The 26,236-nt window shown below is 49.4% G+C and overlaps 1 protein-coding gene across 1 annotated transcript in view; it reads left to right on the top strand.

Moving 5' to 3' along the window:
• The window catches only part of LOC135391025 (phospholipid phosphatase 1-like), a 35,033-nt gene that overhangs the window by 1,959 nt on the left and 6,838 nt on the right, over window positions 1–26,236 (top strand). Inside the window, exons 3-4 of the mRNA XM_064621099.1 lie at window positions 19,979–20,136; window positions 23,012–23,211. Of these exons, the coding sequence (XP_064477169.1) occupies window positions 19,979–20,136; window positions 23,012–23,211 (358 nt within the window). The remainder of the gene's footprint in view (window positions 1–19,978; window positions 20,137–23,011; window positions 23,212–26,236) is intronic.

Genomic DNA, 26,236 nt, shown 5'->3' with positions numbered 1-26,236 from the left:
TTCAAGCACCTCCCGGCGAAGGCTTATAGTACATGAACAACATCGTTTTGTAACAAGAGCATGCATCGACAATGAAACGTTGACGCAATATTCTATTTATATACGTATTTATTGATACGGTGTAGTCTTTGATAATCAAGAGAGGAACGTCACTATGCGGCATTTATATCATAATTAGCTTTTTTATACTACATTACATTTTACACGCTCCCGTCGGCTAAACGGCATTATACATGAACTGGCAATTAAAGGTGAATGGTTATAGATACATAATAGTAGACATGTGCGTATACGCCATTCGCGCCGAGATCGAACGGTGTCGGCGCGCTGCGGAGAAACGATGAACTACCGTAGTGTGGATAGCTTCCTCGCGTCATCCGCTTTTACACGTTTATTCCGCGTTCAGTGCAGTAGGTGGAGCATTGGGGAACCGAACAGTATCGTACTACGATTGCAGAAGTGATCTTCCGGTGAATATTAGACCTCTGCCCGAGAAACGTCATCGTGACATTGGTAGACAGACTGAAACCGAAACAAATCGGAAGGGGAGGGCTGGGTTCCACGTGTAGACCTCTTCCTGTTTATAAACAACATGACGTCATGGTATTCGACAGCGCCACCAATTTGGTAGAGTTGAATTACGCTCCAAGCTAGGGGCGAACCACTGATCTCGGTTGTAAATGCATATACACACACACACACATACATACATACATACATACATACATACATACATACATACATACATACATACATACATACATACAATATACATACATACATACATACATACATACATACATACATACAATATACATACATACATACATACATACATACATACATACATACATACATACATACATACATACATACATACATTATACATACATACATTATACATACATACATACACACTTAAAAATGAGCTTCACCACATAGCACTCTCCTAGCCAACCATCATCCCGAATGACAACGTTCTCGCCCCTGATTTGTTGAAAACGGGAGGAGGAGCCTATTTTGTGCCGTGCATAATGGCACAAAATACGCTCCTCCTCCCGTTTTCAGCAAATCAGGGGCGAGAACGTTGTCATTCGGGATGATGGTTGGCTAGGAGCGTGCTATGTGGTGAAGTTCATTTCTAAGAGTGTACATACATACATACATACATACATACATTATACATAGAGATCAGTGGGGCGAACATGGTCGCGCCCGAAAGCCACGGTCTTGGGGGGGGGGGGATTACGATGGTCCCTGAAAGGGACGAGACCTTCGGTCCTACTTTTCTTTCAATAGGAGGCAGCGAACAATTTCCCATTCATGGAACCCAGCCCTCCCCTTCCGATTTGTTTCGATTTCAGTCTGTCTACCAACGTCATGATTACGTTTCTCGTGTAGAGGTCTATGGGCACTTGTTCGCTGCTTCCTATATTGAAAGAAAAGTAGGACCGAAGGTCACATCCCTTTCAGGGACCATCGTAATCCCCCCTAGACCGTGGCTTTTGGGCGCGACCGTGTTAGCGCCTAGCTTTGAGCGTAGTTCAACTCTACCAAATTGGAGGCGCTGTCGAACACTATGACGTCATTTGTTTGGGGTTTTATCCACGCTAGAAAGGTGACGGTGTCGCCCCCTATAGATCGATCTCGCGGCGAATACTCTGTAGATAACAATATAGCTACAACTTGAATGTGCAAACTTTTCAAACGGAGTCACCTTTAATGGTCCTTATCCACGCTCGCGGCAAGATAAAAATTGGATACGCAGCTCTCCCAGTAAATATAGAGATCGACGCGTACCAACGAGAAAAAGAACTGATCGAACGCAATCTTCGTGGTCTTTCCGTGCTCTTGAACCCGAAACTACGCCAACACTAAAAATCGAATTTGGTATTCGAATGGCCGTGGCATGCACATAAATCATGCGCTCTACTTTTTTATTCTTATTTTTTTTTACTCGTGCCCTCAGTATATTGTGATGTATTCACTCGACCGTCAACTGTAGATCTATGCGATATTGACTCTATTTATTTCGTCCACTCTATGCAGCATATAAGCGATGCGGCGGAAGAGATATAGGCAAGAAAATCCGTCCGGCAGTTGCGTCGAATCCCGGTTTCAATATCCATTTACGCGAAGCCGGCGTCGTTTCGGAATAAATACTGAAGGATACAGCCACCGGGAAATCATATATTATCGACGTCTCGCTCAGATATATACGACCGATACGAGATTATATAGGTATATGTATATATTTTAGTGAAGGCACAGCCTAGACGGAATTGAGGTCGACCACTGTGCATAGCGCCCACTAAACGACCGCATATTTCTCGGACGGTATTATATACTGTTTGCTGTAGCGCAGTGAAATTGTTTGTCTGCTTTGTACGCCTTAAACTGTTCCGCGTAGTGGCAGTAGTAGTAGTAAGTTGGGAAACGAATGAGACCGGTTAGTGGTTACACGTTAGTTGTATCGCGTTCGTCTATACGCACAAAGCTGTATGTACCGAAAACACATGCACGTACGGCTCGCGTCAAAGTAAACTTGAACACCGCTCCAGCTTGCGAAGCGGAAAGAGACCCACAGTGGCAGACAAACAACAGCTTCATAGCGAAGGTCACACCTGTAATTGTAGATACATGACCAAAACACGCTCCGTCGTTATTTCCACTAAGCACCACCTGGGTCAGCAGGCCGGAATACATGCCGTTTTTACCGCTTCCGGTTTGGTGCCAAAACGACATCCGGTTTTTGGCGCATTATGGTCATAGTTACCGCTGCGCCAATAAAGCGCGAATAACATCCGGTTTCACAGCACACACGCTCTGCGCCAACCACTGTGCCGATTGATACAGTTATCACTTTTGATTTGAGGAGAGAGAGAGAGAGAGAGGGTCGTATACGCCTTTTTGGGGCAATTCAAATCGCCACAAAAAAAAAAAAAGGCGTACGCCTCTCGTTTTCAACAAATCAGGAAAGCGAAAGATATAGTTCTGCATGGCGGCTGGTTCCGAGCGTCCTTAGTCGCGGAAGGACTGGAAGTTGTTGCGGGTGCTTGTTTACCCCAGAATGTCATCTATAACGTTAAAGTTAACTCTGGTTCGAGCTGTACGAGACAAACTTAATGAAGATCGCCCCCTTTTTCTTTCGCTCAGCTGTCCGGCTCTCAATCGCGTCTTCATCATCCCGGTTGACACATCAGGCGTGGCGGGAGATATGGAACAGCCGCCGAGAAACGTTTCGGTATTCCTTCTCTCTCTTCGTCACCGTTACCATAATCAGCGAATTTTAGTACATTGGAAGGTGTTCACCACGACAACGGTCCCAAAAACATGCTAAGTTATACTCGCTATAATCGCACCATTTCTTTGAAGCGGGTGACATCACATTACCAAGTTTGGATTTTGATAACTTTGATAACTTCCTTTATCGAATCGTTTTCGTATAGAGTTCTTCCGGTTTTAGTAGGTCGTAAGCACTCTGCGAATACGATACGATAAATGAGGCTGTTGAATCAAAGGTAAGCAAGGTGAATGTCGTCACTTTGAAGGAGTAAGGCGATGCCTTATCATGTTTTCGTTACTGTTATTGTGCGCACCTTCCGATCTACTAAAACTGATTTACGATTAATGTTCCGAAAATATGATATGCCAGTCGCCTTATTCCCTTGGAGTGGCTGACATCGCCTTACTGATCTTGGATTTGCCAGATTCCTTTATCGTATCATTTTCGTTGTGTGACCCGCGATAACTGTGTAAATAATAACGCGATAATAACTTGTGTAAAACTCTCAATTACGGAGTTTTAGTACATCGTATACGCTATCGCCTTTGGGTACGTAACGGGTAACGTTGGTGGTTCTGCGCACGCCCATGACAGAAAGAGAGCTACGCGCAGAACGCAGAATGTTAACGCTATCCCTTACGTACGCAAAGGCGATAGCGTACGATGTACTAACTCGCTACTATCTTGCCAGTCTGGAAGCGAATGAGAAGGGATACCTGAGTGTGTCTTGCGGCTGTTCCTAATGTTCCGTCACCCCCCCCCCCCTTTTTCTTTTATGAACCAGGCGGACGAACACGCATTTGAAAGCCAGATAGCTGAGCGAAACAGCGCATTGCTACGCTACACGGCTAAACAAATATGTAAACCGAAACCAATTAATTACTAGTCGAGAATTTCACTACGCTCTACAAACAGAGCTTCACCGCATTGCACACTCCTAGTCAACCATAATCCCGAATGACAACGTTCTCTCCCTTGATTTGCTAAAAACGGGGGGCGTACGCCATTTTTGTGGCCCCCCGTTTTTAGCAAATCAGGGAAAGAACGATGTCACTCGGATGATGGTTGGCTAGGAACGTGCTATGTGGTGAAGTTCATTTTTAAGAGTGTAAGTGTCAAAAGCTATGTTTTGTTTTGTTTTTTGTTTTTTTCTTCAATACTTTTCACTGAAAATCCCGACCGCTACGATGCACGTGCCGAAAGCGTCCGAAGTAAAACTTAAAAAAGTTAGGACTTTTATTTAAATTAACGAGTTGAATTAAGGTTGGACGATGTCTCACGCAAACTTACCAAAAAAGAAAACCCTTCAATAGCGTCAGCCGTTTCGGAATAACTCAGCTGGGGGATTTTCCTGAAACCCACGGTAGAAGGATGAACAGTATTTAATACGTGACAAGCAGTACCCCCAGTAGTTCCCCAACTTCCAGCCCATGAGGTCAGTAAGTAAATTTGCTTGGCTTACAGTGAAAGTATAAGTTATATCAAATGTTCCATTTCTAGCCATATCCAGCCATGTGATAGCTCCAAGTATATGAGCGGAGGCGATGTGCACAGCACAGTCGTGAATGGAGCGTCGTCCTTTACGCAATACAGCAGAACAACAAGGACAAAGAGGGAGCCAGACAACACATGCGCTGGATTCCCAGGATCTGGACCCTGTCACTATTTGGGGTATGGCAGGGATGGAATGCCCGAGACAAGTCGTGTGGATAGCTCAGGAACTGGCCGCTTGTGTCTGCGCGCCGGTAAAAGAAAATGGAAAACGAAGCGAAATGGGCCGCGAAACACGAGTGAAGAGCCCACCAAAATGACTTGTTGTTTATACCTTGTGAGTCAACACCGAGTAGAATGCCACAAAACACTTTATTGCTTAAAATGCCACATTAACACTTAAAATTGCGCAAGCACTTTTCTTTAGCCTCATGGCCGAATGCGTACAGCGTTCGCCCGTTGATGGTTTCTATACACTCAAGAGAACGGAAAGAAAACGATTTTAGTAATTTAAAGTAATTTTAATAATTTTGGGGTCTAATGCATTGCCACAACTTTTAGTCCCTTTAGGGACTAAATGCGCGGAACTGAATGCGCAGTTTGGGAATTATTTATTCTGTTTGGCAGGAAATTTCGTGGTCACAGGGACTAAAATGGAGAGTAGTTGCAGTCTGTACACTCTAAAAGGATAACTTCACCGCATAGCACGCTGTGCGCCAACCATTGCCACAATGGTAGGGTTATCGCTTGTGATTGGAAGACAGAGGGAGGCGTACGCAATTTTTGTGGCAATTTTCATATATCCAAATTGCCACAAAAAGGCGTACGCCCCCGTCTCTCTCCGAATCAGAAGCGATAACCCTATCATTCGTGGCAACGGTTGGTGTACAGTGTGCTATGCGGTGAAGTTCTGTTTTTAGAGTGTGCCACGAATGATAGCGTCATCACTTGTCTCCCCTTCCTTCCTCTTGCTCTGTCCACGTCTGCTCGCAATTATAGCAACAGTCGCTTTGCGGTGTTAAAATGAATACGCACAATTGAACACACGGCTAGTTCAACGGGAAATTTGTGTTAATGGACCGCCGTATTCTAGAAGAGTACGATGCACTCTCAGAAAAAAAGGTAAAGAAAGGTGGTATCTCCACGACTTACCCCCCCCCCCCCCCCCTTATGCGTACATTACCTCCTTGCTCAAGACCACAAGGGGTACCCTCGTTATCACCGTCATGGTGGGGAGATAAAATTTCGTGACTGCGTGCATTTAACGCAAACGTTGCGTCTCTTCAGCCGCTCTTGGTGGTTCGGTCGGTAGCCTGCTGATCTCAAGATCGCGGGTTCAAACCCGGCCGGGGACGGTGGGAACTTTGTGGAAGATACAAGGTGCTTAGACACGCCGTCTTCCGCGAGGGACGTTATAGATGTCTTGCACCGTGTGTCGAGCTCGAATTATTATTATTACACCCTTCTATAGGTGACATAGTTACCTGCTGCATGTGGTAATGTTACACCCCTGTGCGGGGTGGAACTTTACAACCTTTTGGCCACAACATATGTAGCGAGCCAGTTACCCCCCAAAAGGTGTAACGACTCTACCCTTTTTTTCCGGAAGATACAACCTTCTCGGATATTCTCAGCAGTATTTCGCACGTGCAGTATTTCGTTCTTATTGCTGCATCGATTCTACACATCTACAGCGTATGATACCACATCTACACTTCAAGAAAAAATAAAATAAAAAAAACAAATTTCCTACCCAAGCTGGTAGATCGACAGTTCGCACTCCCGTAGTTTGTTTCTACTCTGCAGTTGTACCCAAAAGGTAAAATTCGTTTGAGAGGAAATGTGGTTTCAATACAGCTCTACGCAGATGGGTAGGAAATTCTACATGTTTTTTTTTTTTTCATTTTCTTAGAGTGTAATACAACCCAAGTAGGATGTAGTGCTTGTCACGATGGTAGCCAGAAAAATAATTAGCGGTGGAGGAGGGGGGGGTTCTTTATATGGGGAGGAGGATTTCCCCTTTGTTTCCTTCCCCCAAATGTACTACCAAATGTACGATCTCAGGAGGTTTTAACACCTTAAAACCCCACTGGCTCCGCGGCCCCATCCCTATCCGCATGCGGATTTCTTATCCCCATCATAAAAAGAACGTGCTATGTGTGAGCACACCCGAAAGCACCAACCGTCTCAGAGTATAGAATAAACATCACCGTTAAATGGGCCTGTTTTTCACTAAACTACTCATAACGGTCCTATCAGCAGCTATATCAGTTACGAATGAGTCGACTTCTTGGAAGCTGCCTGTGTTACCGCCTCGCGCAACGTAAATGATTAATGTCGCCGACGTCAACAAAGAAACGGCGGTAGCTGCATCGAAGATGTCGTAAATGCTGCAGTAGTTCCGACAACATGTTCTTAAAATATTGATAGTGTTAGAATAGCGTTAATTATTCAGGCGTGCCAAGGGAGGCCGTTTTCCAAGGCAAGCAATCCCACGTTTTCTTCGCAGTCAGTTGTCACGGTGAAGTATAGGTGACGATTCGGGCAAGTATTACAGAGTATACTCCATCTAACACGACACCTTCATAACTTTCTTAATGGAAAGTTACAGGAATCATTAAAATGGAAAATTATTCACTCCCTCAGGCGAGGAATTTGCGTGAACTATATTTAGGAAGGTTTCTCTCTTTCTCTTACAGCAGCGATGTTTGCAAACTGAGCTTGGCTTTAATAAGCCGAATATATACAATCAATACTATAAGCGAAATTACTTCAACGCCACCCACACCACATCCCATGCAGCATAAACATCGCGAGACTTTGGAGAATGCATAAAGAATGTTGATGAGCGAGATGTCGTTGCATTGCTGAGCTCCGCGTGCGAAGGAAATAATCTTCGTTTCACTTGGCGAACCTTCCTCAATCTGCCTTTCTCCCAGTAATGGTTAAACTAGAGAAGAAAAGATGGGACGGAAAAAAGTTCAGTCAGCCTTCCTGGTTGTAGTGTTGCGTGTATACGTATATGAACAACACCACCTCCCGTCGCTTCGTGTGTTCCTCGATCAACCGCGAGATTGCCTTAAATTTTAATTTGAATATCGTGTGAGGCAGTTGGTTAGTCGCCCCCCCCCTTTTTTTTTTCTTTCCTCGTCGAGTTCCTGCGGTTAGAAACCATAACTGGTGATCTCAACATCGCATGTGGGTCATTCGTCTTCAGGCTCGCCGCAAACTTCATTCAAGACTGCCAATTATATAAGTATAGGTGGTAGTGGCAACCCCCTTCACACTAACTGTTGCATTCTCTGACATGCGGACAGTTTTATGTCCAGAAAATTATCGTCCAAATGCAGCGGGAATGCCGTAGTGGCGCAGAGCTTGATAATTGTTGGGTTCCTGTATACCGTGAAATATTTGATATCCCGAGACCACTGTTAACGGCGGTTTTATGGTGACGCAGCAGAAGCACTGCGATTATACCACGAGGCATGTCATATAGAGATAAAAAAAAACTACAAGCTGCGATGACTACAGAGAAATCTCAAACTCTGATAGGACACCTATCTTTTCTGCGCAATCCACATACATGTATTCCACTGGGAACAACCTTGAACAATATACACGACAAGTTCGCTCCTGTGTGTTGCAGTCTCGCTACACTTTTACGTTTATATTTATATGGCACGATGCTCTCTGCGCAGCTTCCATAGTGTAAATAATATAGGTATTGTTGTCGTTTCCACACACATTGTTGTAGCGTACGCAAGGCAGTCGTGTGTTTACGCTGCGCGCGCGCAAAATCACGTTCGCCGCATGCGGACTCCGCACCCGTTGCGTACACAAAGCGATTGCGTGCATGGTGGTAAGCCAATCAGCACAATATCTCGGCCCAATATTAGCTGGATATCGGCAAGACCGGTCCAATTCTGGACCAATATTGTACCAGTATGGCTAATATCCAGCCAATATTGGACCAGGCTGTTGTGCTGCTTGGGTCTCTGTTACCTACCCATTTGCTTCCGTTCTTGAAAACACCCCCATCATCACAATTAAAATAAAGTTGTTGTCGTTCTTGATGTTGCTTCCGTTATACGAGTGCTCCCTTCCCGCACGCGAACCTGTCGCAATCGCAACAGTTAATATTGACCAGCGGTAGGAGACCAAACTTCATTTAAATTTCATTTAAATTTTGCCAAAAATTATGAGCTTTCCGCAGCACATCTCCGCGCGTTAACTACAGATGGTCCTCCGCATTGAGCGCGCGCGACGATAAACTTTTGACCTTTTCTTTGATTTCCCACAAAATTCCCGCCCACGTCTTCTTATGATCCTTTTTATTTACTTTTTATTTATATATATATATTTTTTTTTTCACGAGCCTCTCCCCGGAGGCTATCGAACCGTGGGTTCTTTTCAACGTCAGCTTTCCTGCAAAAAAAAGAAAGAAAGAAAATGAAATTTGGTTCCGCCATGCACACACCTTCGTGCTATAATCCCCTCTTCGTCTATATCCCCTCGCCCTCTCTCTCTCTCTTTCTCTCTCCGCCACCAGCACACGCGCAGTACTTTCCTTGTCTGTGTTGTCTTTCTGTTTTACCTGCAAGGGACACATGGCGAAGTGTTGCGCTGTTTTTTGGGTTCGTGCTTGGCTGGCCGTGCGTGACTACAGACAGAGTAATCCCCATCCAGCACCTTCGTTTCAACTGGGGCGTTTTTACTCCGTCGCACTATCGTCCAAATGTCGTCCGGAAATTGATCGGGTTAAGCTCTGACCGGAAAGATGGAATGTCCAGTGGGCAGAAAGCCTGCACTCTTTAAACAGAACTTCACCGCATGGCACGCTTCTAGCAAGTCACCGCCCCGAATGACAACGTTGTGACACTTATCCAGTAATTTTGTTAGATCGTAGATTATAGTGTGTTTGGGGGGAGGGGGGGACACACTCAAAACATAGAACTTCGCCGCATTGCACGCTGTGCGCTAACCATTGCCACGAATGATGGCGTAATCGCTTGTTGAAAGACGGAGGGGGCGTACGCCTTTTTGTGGCAATTTTCATATATCCAAATTCCATAAAAAGGCGTACGACCCCTCTCTCTTCGAGTCAGAAGTGGTAACCCCCATAATCTAAGAACATAACTGCACCGCATGGGCCACACTCTCAGAACAGAACTTCGCCCCATAGCACGCTGTGCGCCACACTCTCAGAACAGAACTTCGCCGCATAGCACGCTGTGCGCCGCACTCTCAGAACAGAACTTCGCCCCATAGCACGCTGTGCGCCACACTCTCAGAACAGAACTTCGCCGCATAGCACTCCGTGCGCCACACTCTCAGAACAGAACTTCGCCCCATAGCACGCTGTGCGCCACACTCTCAGAACAGAACTTCGCCCCATAGCACGCTGTGCGCCACACTCTCAGAACAGAACTTCGCCGCATAGCACGCTCTGCGCCACACTCTCAGAACAGAACTTCGCCCCATAGCACGCTGTGCGCCACACTCTCACAACAGAATTTCGCCGCATAGCATGCTCTGCGCCACACTCTCAGAACAGAACTTCGCCCCATAGCACGCTGTGCGCCACACTCTCAGAACAGAACTTCGCCCCATACACTCTTAAAAATGAACTTCACCGCACAGCACGCTCCTAGCCAACCATTATCTCGAATGATATCGTTATCTGCCCTGATTTGTTGAAAACGGGAGGCGTACGCCTTTTTGTGACAATTATGAACAGCATAAGTGTCACAAAAAAGGCGTACGCCTCCCGTTTTCAAAAAATCAGGGCAGATAACAATATCATTCGAGATGATGGTTGGCTAGGAGCGTGCTATGCGGTGAAACTCATTTTTAAGAGTGTAGCACGCTCTGCGCCACACTCTCAGAACAGAACTTCGCCGCATAGCACGCTCTGCGCCACACTCTCAGAACAGAACTTCGCCCCATAGCACGCTCTGCGCCACACTCTCAGAACAGAACTTCGCCCCATAGCACGCTCTGCGCCACACTCTCAGAACAGAACTTCACCACATGGCACGGTGTGATCAGCACTCTCAGAACAGAACTTCACCGCATAGCGCTCTGTGAGCGACACTCTCAGAACAGAACTTCACCGCATAGCACGTTGTGAGCGACACTCTCAGAACAGAGCTACACAGCATGGCACGCTGTGAGTCACGCTCTCAGAACAGAACTTCACCGCATAGCGCGGTGTGAGCCACACTCTCAGAATAGAACTTCACCGCATAGCGCTCTGTGAGCGACACTCTCAGAACAGAACTTCACCGCATAGCACGTTGGGAGCCACACTCTCAGAACAGAGCTACACCGCATGGCACGCTGTGCGCCACACTCTCAGAACAGAACTTCGCCCCATAGCACGCTCTGCGCCACACCCTCAGAACAGAACTTCGCCCCATAACACGCTCTGCGCCACACTCTCAGAACAGAACTTCGCCCCATAGCACGCTCTGCGCCACACTCTCAGAACAGAACTTCGCCCCATAACACGCTCTGCGCCACACTCTCAGAACAGAACTTCGCCCCATAGCACGCTCTGCGCCACACTCTCAGAACAGAACTTCGCCCCATAGCACGCTCTGCGCCACACTCTCAGAACAGAACTTCGCCGCATAGCACGCTGTGCGCCACACTCTCAGAACAGAACTTCGCCGCATAGCACGCTGTGCGCCACACTCTCAGAACAGAACTTCGCCGCATAGCACGCTCTGCGCCACACTCTCAGAACAGAACTTCGCCCCATAGCACGCTATGCGCCACACTCTCAGAACAGAACTTCGCCGCATAGCACGCTCTGCGCCACACTCTCAGAACAGAACTTCGCCGCATAGCACGCTGTGCGCCGCACTCTCAGAACAGAACTTCGCCGCATAGCACGCTGTGCGCCACACTCTCAGAACAGAACTTCGCCCCATAGCACGCTCTGCGCCACACTCTCTGAACAGAACTTCGCCGCATAGCACGTTGTTAGCCACACTCTCAGAACAGAGCTACACCGCATGGCACGCTGTGAGCCACACTCTCAGAACAGAACTTCACCGCATAGCACGTTGTGAGCCACACTCTCAGAACAGGGCTACACCGCATGGCACGCTGTGAGCCACACTCTCAGAACAGAACTTCGCCCCATAGCACGCTTTGCGCCACACTCTGAGAACAGAACTTCACCGCATCGCACGTTGTGAGCCACACTCTCAGAACAGATGTACACCGCATGGCACGCTGTGCGCCACACTCTCAGAACAGAACTTCGCCCCGTAGCACGCTCAGCGCCACACTCTCAAAACAGAACTTCGCCCCATAGCACGCTCTGCGCCACACTCTCAGAACAGAACTTCGCCGCATAGCACGCTGTGCGCCACACTCTCAGAACAGAACTTCGCCCCATAGCACGCTGTGCGCCACACTCTCAGAACAGAACTTCGCCGCATAGCACGCTCTGCGCCACACTCTCAGAACAGAACTTCGCCCCATAGCACGCTCTGCGCCACACTCTCAGAACAGAACTTCGCCCCATAGCACGCTCTGCGCCACACTCTCAGAACAGAACTTCACCCCATAGCACGCTCTGCGCCACACTGTCAGAACAGAACTTCGCCCCATAGCACGCTGTGCGCCACACTCTCAGAACAGAACTTCGCCGCATAGCACGCTCTGCGCCACACTCTCAGAACAGAACTTCGCCGCATAGCACGCTCTGCGCCACACTCTCAGAACAGAACTTCGCCCCATAGCACGCTGTGCGCCGCACTCTCAGAACAGAACTTCGCCGCATAGCACGCTCTGTGCCACACTCTCAGAACAGAACTTCGCCCCATACCACGCTGTGCGCCACACTCTCAGAACAGAACTTCGCCCCATAGCACGCTCTGCGCTGCACTCTCAGAACAGAACTTCGCCTCATAGCACGCTCTGCGCCACACTCTCAGAACAGAACTTCGCCCCATAGCACGCTCTGCGCTGCACTCTCAGAACAGAACTTCGCCTCATAGCACGCTCTGCGCCGCACTCTCAGAACAGAACTTCCCCCCATAGCACGCTCTGCGCCACACTCTCAGAACAGAACTTCGCCTCATAGCACGCTCTGCGCCACACTCTCAGAACAGAACTTCGCCCCATAGCACGCTCTGCGCCACACTCTCAGAACAGAACTTCGCCCCATAGCACGCTCTGCGCCACACTCTCAGAACAGAACTTCACCACATGGCACGGTGTGATCAGCACTCTCAGAACAGAACTTCACCGCATAGCGCTCTGTGAGCGACACTCTCGGAACAGAACTTCACCGCATAGCACGTTGTGGGCCACACTCTCAGAACAGAACTTCGCCCCATAACACGCTCTGCGCCACACTCTCAGAACAGAACTTCGCCCCATAGCACGCTCTGCGCCACACTCTCAGAACAGAACTTCGCCCCATAGCACGCTCTGCGCCACACTCTCAGAACAGAACTTCGCCCCATAGCACGCTGTGCGCCACACTCTCAGAACAGAACTTCGCCGCATAGCACGCTGTGCGCCACACTCTCAGAACAGAACTTCGCCGCATAGCACGCTGTGCGCCACACTCTCAGAACAGAACTTCGCCGCATAGCACGCTCTGCGCCACACTCTCAGAACAGAACTTCGCCCCATAGCACGCTATGCGCCACACTCTCAGAACAGAACTTCGCCGCATAGCACGCTCTGCGCCACACTCTCAGAACAGAACTTCGCCGCATAGCACGCTGTGCGCCGCACTCTCAGAACAGAACTTCGCCGCATAGCACGCTGTGCGCCACACTCTCAGAACAGAACTTCGCCCCATAGCACGCTCTGCGCCACACTCTCTGAACAGAACTTCGCCGCATAGCACGTTGTTAGCCACACTCTCAGAACAGAGCTACACCGCATGGCACGCTGTGAGCCACACTCTCAGAACAGAACTTCACCGCATAGCACGTTGTGAGCCACACTCTCAGAACAGGGCTACACCGCATGGCACGCTGTGAGCCACACTCTCAGAACAGAACTTCGCCCCATAGCACGCTTTGCGCCACACTCTGAGAACAGAACTTCACCGCATCGCACGTTGTGAGCCACACTCTCAGAACAGATGTACACCGCATGGCACGCTGTGCGCCACACTCTCAGAACAGAACTTCGCCCCGTAGCACGCTCAGCGCCACACTCTCAAAACAGAACTTCGCCCCATAGCACGCTCTGCGCCACACTCTCAGAACAGAACTTCGCCGCATAGCACGCTGTGCGCCACACTCTCAGAACAGAACTTCGCCCCATAGCACGCTGTGCGCCACACTCTCAGAACAGAACTTCGCCGCATAGCACGCTCTGCGCCACACTCTCAGAACAGAACTTCGCCCCATAGCACGCTCTGCGCCACACTCTCAGAACAGAACTTCGCCCCATAGCACGCTCTGCGCCACACTCTCAGAACAGAACTTCACCCCATAGCACGCTCTGCGCCACACTGTCAGAACAGAACTTCGCCCCATAGCACGCTGTGCGCCACACTCTCAGAACAGAACTTCGCCGCATAGCACGCTCTGCGCCACACTCTCAGAACAGAACTTCGCCGCATAGCACGCTCTGCGCCACACTCTCAGAACAGAACTTCGCCCCATAGCACGCTGTGCGCCGCACTCTCAGAACAGAACTTCGCCGCATAGCACGCTCTGTGCCACACTCTCAGAACAGAACTTCGCCCCATACCACGCTGTGCGCCACACTCTCAGAACAGAACTTCGCCCCATAGCACGCTCTGCGCTGCACTCTCAGAACAGAACTTCGCCTCATAGCACGCTCTGCGCCACACTCTCAGAACAGAACTTCGCCCCATAGCACGCTCTGCGCTGCACTCTCAGAACAGAACTTCGCCTCATAGCACGCTCTGCGCCGCACTCTCAGAACAGAACTTCCCCCCATAGCACGCTCTGCGCCACACTCTCAGAACAGAACTTCGCCTCATAGCACGCTCTGCGCCACACTCTCAGAACAGAATTTCGCCCCATAGCACGCTCTGCGCCACACTCTCAGAACAGAACTTCGCCCCATAGCACGCTCTGCGCCACACTCTCAGAACAGAACTTCACCACATGGCACGGTGTGATCAGCACTCTCAGAACAGAACTTCACCGCATGGCGCTCTGTGAGCGACACTCTCGGAACAGAACTTCACCGCATAGCACGTTGTGGGCCACACTCTCAGAACAGAGCTACACAGCATGGCACGCTGTGAGTCACACTCTCAGAACAGAACTTCACCGCATAGCGCGGTGTGAGCCACACTCTCAGAACAGAACTTCACCGCATAGCGCTCTGTGAGCGACACTCTCAGAACAGAGCTACACCGCATGGCACGCTGTGCGCCACACTCTCAGAACAGAACTTCGCCCCATAGCACGCTCTGCGCCACACTCTCAAAACAGAACTTCGCCGCATAGCACGCTCTGCGCCACACTCTCAGAACAGAACTTCGCCCCATAGCACGCTCTGCGCCACACTCTCGGAACAGAACTTCACCACATGGCACGGTGTGATCAGCACTCTCAGAACAGAACTTCACCGCATAGCGCTCTGTGAGCGACACTCTCAGAACAGAACTTCACCGCATAGCACGTTGTGGGCCACACTCTCAGAACAGAGCTACACAGCATGGCACGCTGTGAGTCACACTCTCAGAACAGAACTTCACCGCATAGCGCGGTGTGAGCCACACTCTCAGAACAGAACTTCACCGCATAGCGCTCTGTGAGCGACACTCTCAGAACAGAACTTCACCGCATAGCACGTTGGGAGCCACACTCTCAGAACAGAGCTACACCGCATGGCACGCTGTGCGCCACACTCTCAGAACAGAACTTCGCCCCATAGCACGCTGTGCGCCACACTCTCAGAACAGAACTTCGCCCCATAACACGCTCTGCGCCACACTCTCAGAACAGAACTTCGCCCCATAGCACGCTCTGCGCCACACTCTCAGAACAGAACTTCGCCCCATAGCACGCTCTGCGCCACACTCTCAGAACAGAACTTCGCCACATAGCACGCTCTGCGCCACACTCTCAGAACAGAACTTCGCCGCATGGCACGCTGTGCGCCACACTCTCAGAACAGAACTTCGCCCCATAGCACGCTCTGCGCCACACTCTCAGAACAGAACTTCGCCGCATAGCACGCTCTGCGCCACACCCTCAGAACAGAACTTCGCCCCATAACACGCTCTGCGCCACACTCTCAGAACAGAACTTCGCCCCATAGCACGCTCTGCGCCACACTCTCAGAACAGAACTTCGCCCCATAACACGCTCTGCGCCACACTCTCAGAACAGAACTTCGCCCCATAGCACGCTCTGCGCCACACTCTCAGAACAGAGCTACACCGCATGGCACGCTGTGCGCCACACTCTCAGAACAGAACTTCGCCCCATAGCACGCTCTGCGCCACACTCTCAGAACAGAACTTCGCCGCATAGCACGCTCTGCGCCACACTCTCAGAACAGAACTTCGCCGCATAGCACGCTGTGCGCCACACTCTCAGAACAGAACTTCGCCTCATAGCACGCTCTGCGCCACACTCTCAGAACAGAACTTCGCCTCATAGCACGCTCTGCGCCACACTCTCAGAACAGAACTTCGCCCCATAGCACGCTCTGCGCCACACTCTCAGAACAGAACTTCGCCCCATAGCACGCTCTGCGCCACACTCTCAGAACAGAACTTCGCCCCATAGCACGCTCTGCGCCACACTCTCAGAACAGAACTTCACCACATGGCACGGTGTGATCAGCACTCTCAGAACAGAACTTCACCGCATAGCGCTCTGTGAGCGACACTCTCAGAACAGAACTTCACCGCATAGCACGTTGTGAGCCACACTCTCAGAACAGAGCTACACCGCATGGCACGCTGTGACACACACTCTCAGAACAGAACTTCACCACATGGCACGGTGTGAGCCACACTCTCAGAACGGAACTTCACCGTATAGCGCTCTGTGAGCGACACTCTCAGAACAGAACTTCACCGCATAGCACGTTGAGAGCCACACTCTCAGAACAGAGCTACACCGCATGGCACGCTGTGACACACACTCTCAGAACAGAACCTCACCGCATAGCACGTTGTGAGCCACACTCTCAGAACAGAACTACACCGCATGGCACGCTGTGAGCCACACTCTCAGAACAGAACTTCACCACATGGCACGGTGTGAGCCACACTCTCAAAACAGAACTTCGCCGCATAGCACGCTGTGCGCCACACTCTCAGAGCAGAACTTCGCCCCATAGCACGCTGTGCGCCACACTCTCAGAACAGAACTTCGCCGCATAGCACGCTCTGCGCCACACTCTCAGAACAGAACTTCGCCCCATAGCACGCTCTGCGCCACACTCTCAGAACAGAACTTCGCCGCATAGCACGCTGTGCGCCACACTCTCAGAACAGAACTTCACCCCATAGCACGCTGTGCGCCACACTCTCAGAACAGAACTTCGCCGCATAGCACGCTGTGCGCCACACTCTCAGAACAGAACTTCGCCCCATAGCACGCTCTGCGCCACACTCTCAGAACAGAACTTCGCCCCATAGCACGCTGTGCGCCATACTCTCAGAACAGAACTTCACCCCATAGCACGCTCTGCGCCACACTCTCAGAACAGAACTTCGCCGCATAGCACGCTGTGCGCCACACTCTCAGAACAGAACTTCGCCCCATAGCACGCTCTGCGCCACACTCTCAGAACAGAGCTACACCGCATGGCACGCTGTGCGCCACACTCTCAGAACAGAACTTCGCCCCATAGCACGCTCTGCGCCACACTCTCCGAACAGAACTTCGCCGCATAGCACGCTCTGCGCCACACTCTCAGAACAGAACTTCGCCCCATAGCACGCTCTGCGCCACACTCTCAGAACAGAACTTCGCCGCATAGCACGCTGTGCGCCACACTCTCAGAACAGAACTTCGCCTCATAGCACGCTCTGCGCCACACTCTCAGAACAGAACTTCGCCTCATAGCACGCTCTGCGCCACACTCTCAGAACAGAACTTCGCCCCATAGCACGCTCTGCGCCGCACTCTCAGAACAGAACTTCGCCCCATAGCACGCTCTGCGCCACACTCTCAGAACAGAACTTCGCCCCATAGCACGCTCTGCGCCACACTCTCAGAACAGAACTTCACCACATGGCACGGTGTGATCAGCACTCTCAGAACAGAACTTCACCGCATAGCGCTCTGTGAGCGACACTCTCAGAACAGAACTTCACCGCATAGCACGTTGGGAGCCACACTCTCAGAACAGAGCTACACCGCATGGCACGCTGTGACACACACTCTCAGAACAGAACTTCACCACATGGCACGGTGTGAGCCACACTCTCAGAACGGAACTTCACCGTATAGCGCTCTGTGAGCGACACTCTCAGAACAGAACTTCACCGCATAGCACGTTGAGAGCCACACTCTCAGAACAGAGCTACACCGCATGGCACGCTGTGACACACACTCTCAGAACAGAACCTCACCGCATAGCACGTTGTGAGCCACACTCTCAGAACAGAACTACACCGCATGGCACGCTGTGAGCCACACTCTCAGAACAGAACTTCACCACATGGCACGGTGTGAGCCACACTCTCAGAACAGAACTTCACCGCATGGCACGCTGTGAGCCACACTCTCAGAACAGAACTACACCGCATGGCACGCTGTGAGCCACACTCTCAGAACAGAACTTCACCACATGGCATGGTGTGAGCCACACTCTCAGAACAGAACTTCACCACATGGCATGGTGTGAGCCACACTCTCAGAACAGAACAGAACTTAACCGCATAGCGCTCTGTGAGCCACACTATCAGAGCGGAACTTCACTGCATAGCACATTCTCCGGCAACCATTGCCACGAATGATAGGGTTGCCGCTTCTGATTCGAACAGCGAAGGGTGTGTACACGCCTTGTCGTAGCAATTTGGGTATATGATAATTGCTACAAAACGGCGTACGCCATCCTCACTTTCCTTGTGTACATTCCATTGTTGACTCCGCCTTCTTGCTTGGCCGTATAAATTTCCGCTATTCTTGTAGTGTCCTTCGCAATCTTCTGTCACGTTATGTACATAAAACCTGCCTTTTTAGGTCCCACGCGTACTTTCTCAAATTTTTGGTGAACACTTTTTCGCGTTAATGTGACATTTTTTCCTCGTCTGCTGAATTGAAACGTAACATTGCATCTTCCTTACCTTAGCTTCAGTTGGCTTCATCGGCTTGCTTATTGCTCTTGCTGCCTTCACTCTTATTATTTAGTGAACCTTTCTTTATCATCATTTCACTGTTTCATGCATTGCTTCAAATATTGCAATTTTTGTGCATTTCCCCAGTTATCAATTTGTGCTATTATGCCCCCCATATGTCCATCTCCTGTATGTATGCTCATTCTTTCCCACCTTCATGTGCGTTCGATTAATGCGTTCTTGACTTTGTTCTTTTTATTACCTTAACGTATCGCTGCATACTATATGTATATACTACTTGTACTTTGCTGTAATCTGATAGTGCGCCAACATCAAGGCTCCTGCGACCGTTCCTGGGGGCAATAAACAAAACTCATTCATTCAAAAAATCAGGAGCGATAATCCTATCATTCGTGGCAGTGGTTGAGCACAACGTGCTATGCGGTGAAGCTCTGTCGTGGGAGTGCAGTCATTCCACGAATGATAGGGTTTTCAAAAAGGCGTACGCCTCCCTCTCTTCTCGAATCAAAAGCGATAACCCTATCATTCGTGGCAATGGTTGGCGCATAGAGTGCTATGCGGTGAAGTTCTGTTTTTAGAGTGTAGGGTTACCGCTTCTGATTCGAAGAGAGAACGGCCGTACGCCTTTATGTGGCAATTTGGACAGTATGTGATAATTGACACAAAAAAGGCGTACGCCCCTCCCCTTCTCTCTCTCTCTCTCTGTCTCTCTCTTCGAACCGCAAGTGATAGCACCACCATTCGTGGCAATGGTTGGCGCACAACGTGGTACACGGTTAAATTCCGTTTTTAGACTATAAGGCAGTTATTCTGTTCTATCATGTCCTTTTTTACGAGCGTAGTTCCTTTATGGCGTCATTGGGCGAACATTCTGTCGTGCTAACTACGCTAACCCTTCCTGTTGCTCTCTCGACACGCAGGCTTCGTCTTCTGCACTCTGTCCATCCGCGGTGCTTTCTTCCCCAAAACACTGCCAGGGTTCCGCTGCGATGACCCACACATTCGGCACCCATTCCGTGGTGACACTATCTCCTTACCCCAACTGCTCATCTCTGTCTCCGTCTTGCCTGCAATAATCGTGAGTATACGCGTCAGTCACCTTCAGAGTGCCAGCCCAGAGGAACGTGCTAAAACACTGTTCCAAAATGTACGAACAGCGTAATTGGACTCCAAAACGTTTCCACGCCTTAATGGACCCATTGCAGCCTCGATCGTGTTTTAGGCTTGAGCTGCAGAATTTGATAAGCAAAAGGAACATCTTTCTTCGGAGAATTCAGTTCACGGTTTTTCCTCCCAGTCCTCAATCAAGTATTTTGGTTGAAATAAACATTTGATTGATTGAGAGCAATGAACAATGAAGACTATGTGTAGCACAGCCATCATTTACTTCATCAAGACATAAGCCTCTTGTCGTGAATTTAAAGTAGCACAGAAGTCATTTTTAACACCCAGTTTTCTTCCTATAAAACTGTTAAGTTTGCCAGTAAGATGCACCATGCGAAGTAATTTACACCACAGAGCCATAATTATCGCAGAAATTGAATTTAAAATACGCCGCAAAAAGCGACCGTGCGCAACGGTGGTGAAGAGCAGTACCAGCCTGTGATCTGCCTGGAACCTCGCGCTGACGCTATAAGGAGAACGCTCGCTGATTGGCCTAGAGAAATGTTGTCTGCTACTCCGCTGTCGTCTGCTACTCGGCTGTTCGGGGTTCTGATAAAGCCTTTCTCCTTGCTCGGTAATGCTTCGGCCGCTCTTTCTATCCCCAATTCTCCGGGAAAACTGACTGGCAGAACAGGTTTACGGCGGCAAAGGGACAATGCGCTGACCCCACTGACCGGCAAACCAGAACGACTCTCCTTATGCCGTCATCGGTGACGTGCCATCATACCTCCTCATCCTCGTTATAGCTTGAGTGGCGAGTTAAGGGTGAAGGCGCGGAGCTATGTTTATGTGAGTTTTTTCTGGGAAACAAATTGCACACATCAAAACCTTTCGCGCTATTCGGTATAATGACACACACACTTTCATCAGATGTCTTAATCTGAAATTTTTTTGGATGGCCCTCTGTACTCCTTTAAATGGGTTGTGACACTTCCATTGGTGGTTGCTTGCATCTTGTACGCACTGTACTACACGCAAGGGTATTGCAGGGGAAAAGTACTTGACAAGGTATAAACCCTCGAACACACATACGCGTCAAGCTCTGACGTCAGAGAAGCAAGAGCCATTCCCATTGGTTATCCTAAGCACGTGACCTCTCCCGCGGCTGCCTCACTGGCAGAGGCGGATGAGTTTTCATATTCGTGGTGCCGATTTGCTGCGCGTCTAATACACCATTTGCAGTAAAACTTGGAATGCCGGCTCATATCGAACGAAGTGTCACAACCCTTTAGACTTTTAAGGCTGCAAAAACGTTACCATAACTGTGCATTCACGCGAGTAACATCCCCACGGAATACTCTAGTGAGAAGAAAAAGTAAATAACTGTTCACGAAGCTCCACTGCGTCATTTGTTGAGCATTTGCACAGGAATATCGGGAGTGGAGTAAAGCGCACGTAGCAGACGACACGATCGACCCTGTCGTCTGCTAGCTACGAAATATATCATGGCTGAGCCGCAGGATATTACCCATGGTTAGCACAGCACGAAAAGACGACAAAAGGCATAACGTCGCTCTCACGTGGCAGCAGAACGTTATGACGTCTTGCGCATGTTGAGCTGGAGTATTCTGGGGAATGTTCCTCGTGTGAATATGCGATAACGGCGTATTCACACGAGCGACATTCCCCGGAATGCCCCAGCGGAAGAGGCGAGAAACGTCGTATCTTCCTCCTGCACTGCTATAACCGTGTGGAATATATTGCGGAACAGCCGCAAGATATTCCGTAGATAGCAGACGAGAGGTAAGCACGCAGACGGTGTCGTCTGCTATGTGCGCACTCCCGGCATTCAGGCACCGTGTTGCGTGCATAACACGCGGCGAAACTTCTGGTGTTCTGGTTTTTCTTTCAAGAATAATCCATGGGGACGTCTTTCGTGTGAATACGCGGTAATTGGAAGAAAGAAAAGAAAAACACGAAGGATAGAAAAGGCAAACAAGCGTACCATGCTTCGCCGTAATCAGGTTGCACAATCGTGCCTTGTTATGTTTATTCAGGGTTCGCTTTTGATTCCTTCTTGTCGCGCAGAAAGGCAGCGGAGGCACGACGCGTCTTGGCGCGCGCGCCTCACTGCTGGAGATGTAAGAGCCGGGATTTTCGCTCAGATCCACGGAGACATAAGGAGCTTATGCCGGGACGAGGTAAACGATGCATGCGCCACTTGCTTTAGGATGAGAACACGTTCTTCGCTTCCCAAATTGTAGAGAGTAAGGGTCGAGACAGAATGGATGATTCGGTTCAAAACTCTAGCAGCATATTTTGGCGGAAAAATTTTCCTCCTGTAAGGTATCAGAGAATGACGATTGTTGAGATTAATTAGACACATTCATTGAGGCATTGAGACATTATATGAGGGTAATTAACTAGGTAGGTACGAATTGGAATGCTGCAGAATGTTTGAGAAGAAATTAGAATTAAAAGCAATTAGAATTTAGGGACTGTCTTCGTTAGAGAAGTCTATGGGGCTTGTGGGCGTAAAATTTATTTTTGATGGCATTAATTAACTTGTTTAACGTATTTTTATATCCTTATTTATTTCGTGGAAGCGACGATTGTTATGCTGGCCCGCCTAACCCTCAAGGCTTAATGTTACATTTCTTAATTAAATAAGAATTAAAAATTAAATGAGTTAAGCTATTTTAATTAATCGCGGCACGGGATGCCGCGACTGCAAACGAAATTCAGTTGATTTTACCCGCGCAGAGCACTCTGCCTTTCGTTAAATCTTGATCCACGTTAGGTGGGACATGTTCATTAGTGGCTCTTTTTTTTTCTTCCCGTGCATACAGCTTCTGTTTCTCGAGTACTCCGGGGAGCGTTGCCTTCGAGGAGCCCTCTGTCGCACCGTCTCTGCGATGAGCGAATACGTGGTGGGTGTTCTGCTGGTCGCCACGGCTACCGAAGTAATGAAACTGTTCGTGATGGAACTGCGGCCCCATTTCCTCGCCTCTTGCCGTCCAGACTGGACACATATCAACTGCTCACAAGGGTCAGTACCTATGCTATCGATCGCCCCCTGTCACACTCACTTATATCAAACGACATCTACTCTATTATATATCCAGGTAGCACTTTCTCTTCTTTTTTTTCTTTCTCTCTCTAAGTGTCATAAAGGAACACTCTGGAGCTGTCGACTGATTTTGACGTTAGAGTCTTATTCCACCGTATTATTCTTAAACGGTGCTCGACTCGAGCTGTTTTCGTGCTTCAAAAATCGACCTTGAGTCGAAACGTCCTGCGAGCGAAGGAAATCTTCGCGCTTTCCTCGTTACTAGACGGTAGTAGCGGTGCTTCCTTGATGGTTACTCAAATGGAAGAGCACTTTTTTCCTCCACTCACTGGACCTAAGGCGGGGTGCCGAGTGGAGGATTGTTTTATCCAGTTCCTTTTGGGTATTGCTGTAAGTAATAGCATCTTCCGCGACGATAAATTTTGGCACTTTAGTGCCCCCTTTAAGAATTGGGCCGGCTCATTGGCGGGGATGCTTGGAATGATTTTTTATTTTGATTGCGTGTTAGCACCGCGAAGCAACTGTGGCTATGAGCGGCGTACAGATGTGGACAGACGGAGAGAGGACAGCAGGAAGGAGTGGGGGACATGGGGAGCTTGGAATGAAACCGACGGTTGAGTTTGCCGATTTTCCACGCTTCTGTTTTACCCAATTTGCAGTAAAACTAATAATAAACTAATTATTGTATGTCACATTTGTGTGGCGTAACATACAGGGCGAAATGTCACAACCCCTTTGGAAGACGCGGAGGATAGTTATTATTAGTAATGTGCGCAGTTATACCCTTGGATTCGCGAGGGTTCCACGTTTCCGTGTGCCAGGCTTACATCCCGGTTTGCGGATGGAAATAGAACGTTCCGAAATCCGCGCCGATAAAATGCGGATGAAGCCAAACGACTCCGCCGAGCGCGTTGATATCCGCATTTTAGACACCGACGTTTCCTTGGTGGAGCCACGATTGAGAGAACTCAACGAGTTCTAAAATGGCGTGTCCTGCAGACTCTAAAACAGAGCTTCACCGCATAGCACGCCCTGCGCCAACCATTGCTACGAACGATAGCTTTATCTCTTCTGATTGGAAGAGACAGGGAGGCATACGCCTTTTTTGCTGCAATTATCATATATCCAAATTGACACAAAAAGGCGTACGCCTCGCTCTCTCTCTCTTTCGAATCAGATGCGATAACCCTATCATTCGTGGCAGTCGTGCAGAGCATGCTTTGCGGTGAAGTTCTGTTTTGTAGAGTTTGACATCGTTCTGGTTCCTGATTTTTTTTTTTAACAGGAGCCGTACGCCTTTTTGTGACACTTATGCAGTTATGTTAGTTGTCACAAAAAAGGCGTACGCCTACAGTTTTCAACAAATAAGGGGACCAAACGACGTCATTCGGGATGATGGTTGGCTAGGAGCGTGCTATGCGGTGAAGTTCTGTTTTAAGAGTGTGTAAAGCGACGAGTGTACGCCTTTTTGGGACAATTAACAACCGCATAAGCGCCGCAAAAGGGGGTACGCCCCTCCTGCTTTCAACAAATCGAGAGCGAGAGCGATGTCTTTCGGGACGGCGGTTGGCTAGGAGCGTACGTGCCATGCGTGGAAGTTCTCTTTTAAGAGTTTTGCCTATCCTGAAAAAGATTGTATGATCAGAAGATGAAGAAATTTTTGTTTCCTACAAATGGCAATGAACGCAGATGTGAGGATATACGTGTTGAGTCAGAGAAAGGACTGGGCAACGGAAGGCTCTTTATTGACGGCTGGGTGCCAACTGAACGGAGTCAGGGTGGCCGAGTAGAATGGCCAAAGGCTGGCGCGTAACACGAGGGGCGTGCAAAACTCGATGTGCCTGCGCACGCAATATCTGTCGTCTGCTACAGGGCCTTCCCGCTGGAGACATCCCAGGCTGTCCGGCCATGCGACATGCTTAGAGCAGCCGAGTGCAGAGGAGTGGCTGTTGGGAGCGACCGACGACGAGGAACCGGGCGCAAAGAAGGCGACAATGCCGGGGTTTTCAAGATACGCCGGTTTCAGCCGGTCAACAGAGACGGTATCCTCTTTTCCGTTTACCAAAAAGCGGTAGATCTTGTCGTTCCTGGGTGCGGTCCGGAGTAAGGCGGAGAGAGGGACTTGCGCACCGAGTCTGTCCGCAGGAACACATCGGTTGCTGTACGCAGGTCTTGGTGGATGTTGGGGCTATGGTGGGCGTCCAGCCAAGGCTGATGATATCACCGTCATGTACTCTGAACTGAAATGCCTGGCGCAGTGTCCACCAGCTATAAAGGGCTACGCCGTGCCGTTCAAGTTGGCAGACACCACACCTCTCCGCAAAAGACCATACCCCCTTTCGAGAGACAAAAAGGCCTGGCTTCGAAAGGAATTGCAAGGGGATGCTCGATAGCGGCGTCATACGACCCTCGACATCAACATTCGCATCACCGATAACTATCGCACCCAATGAAGATGGCCCGTTTAGGCTATGCACGGACTATCGCTTGGTAAATACAACAAACCGACCTCTTCCCATACCCAATGCCTCGGATCGAGGATATAATCAACGAAACGGGGGGTTGTCGGGTATTCTCGTGCATAGACCTCACCAAAGGTTATTGGCAAGTTCCGTTGGAGGAAGCGTACAAACAGTAAACGGCATTCACAACTCCGTTTGACATGTACGAATATAATCGCCTTCCCTTTGGATGGAAAAATTCTAAGGCCTGGTTCCAGAAAATCATGGACAACATCCTTAAGGCATTCAAGGGAAGGTTTTGTGATGTATACATTGACGACATTATTGTGTATCCCCGTACGGCAGAGGACCACAGCGAGCACTTGGCACAAGTGCTTACAGCTTTAAGCAGGGCTGGCGTGAGGGTCAACTTCAAGAAGAGTAAATTTTTCCAGCAGAAGGTCACCTTCCTTGGCAGAGTCCTAGAGGGCCATGCGAAAACCACCAAACACGAGTCGCTAGTCCACATGTCTCGGCTAAAGAAGCCACACGACGTGCATTCT

The sequence above is a fragment of the Ornithodoros turicata genome, chromosome 4 (genome assembly GCF_037126465.1).
Source record: "Ornithodoros turicata isolate Travis chromosome 4, ASM3712646v1, whole genome shotgun sequence".
Classification (NCBI taxonomy): domain Eukaryota; kingdom Metazoa; phylum Arthropoda; class Arachnida; order Ixodida; family Argasidae; genus Ornithodoros; species Ornithodoros turicata.
This window is presented reverse-complemented; position numbering and strand designations above follow the sequence as displayed.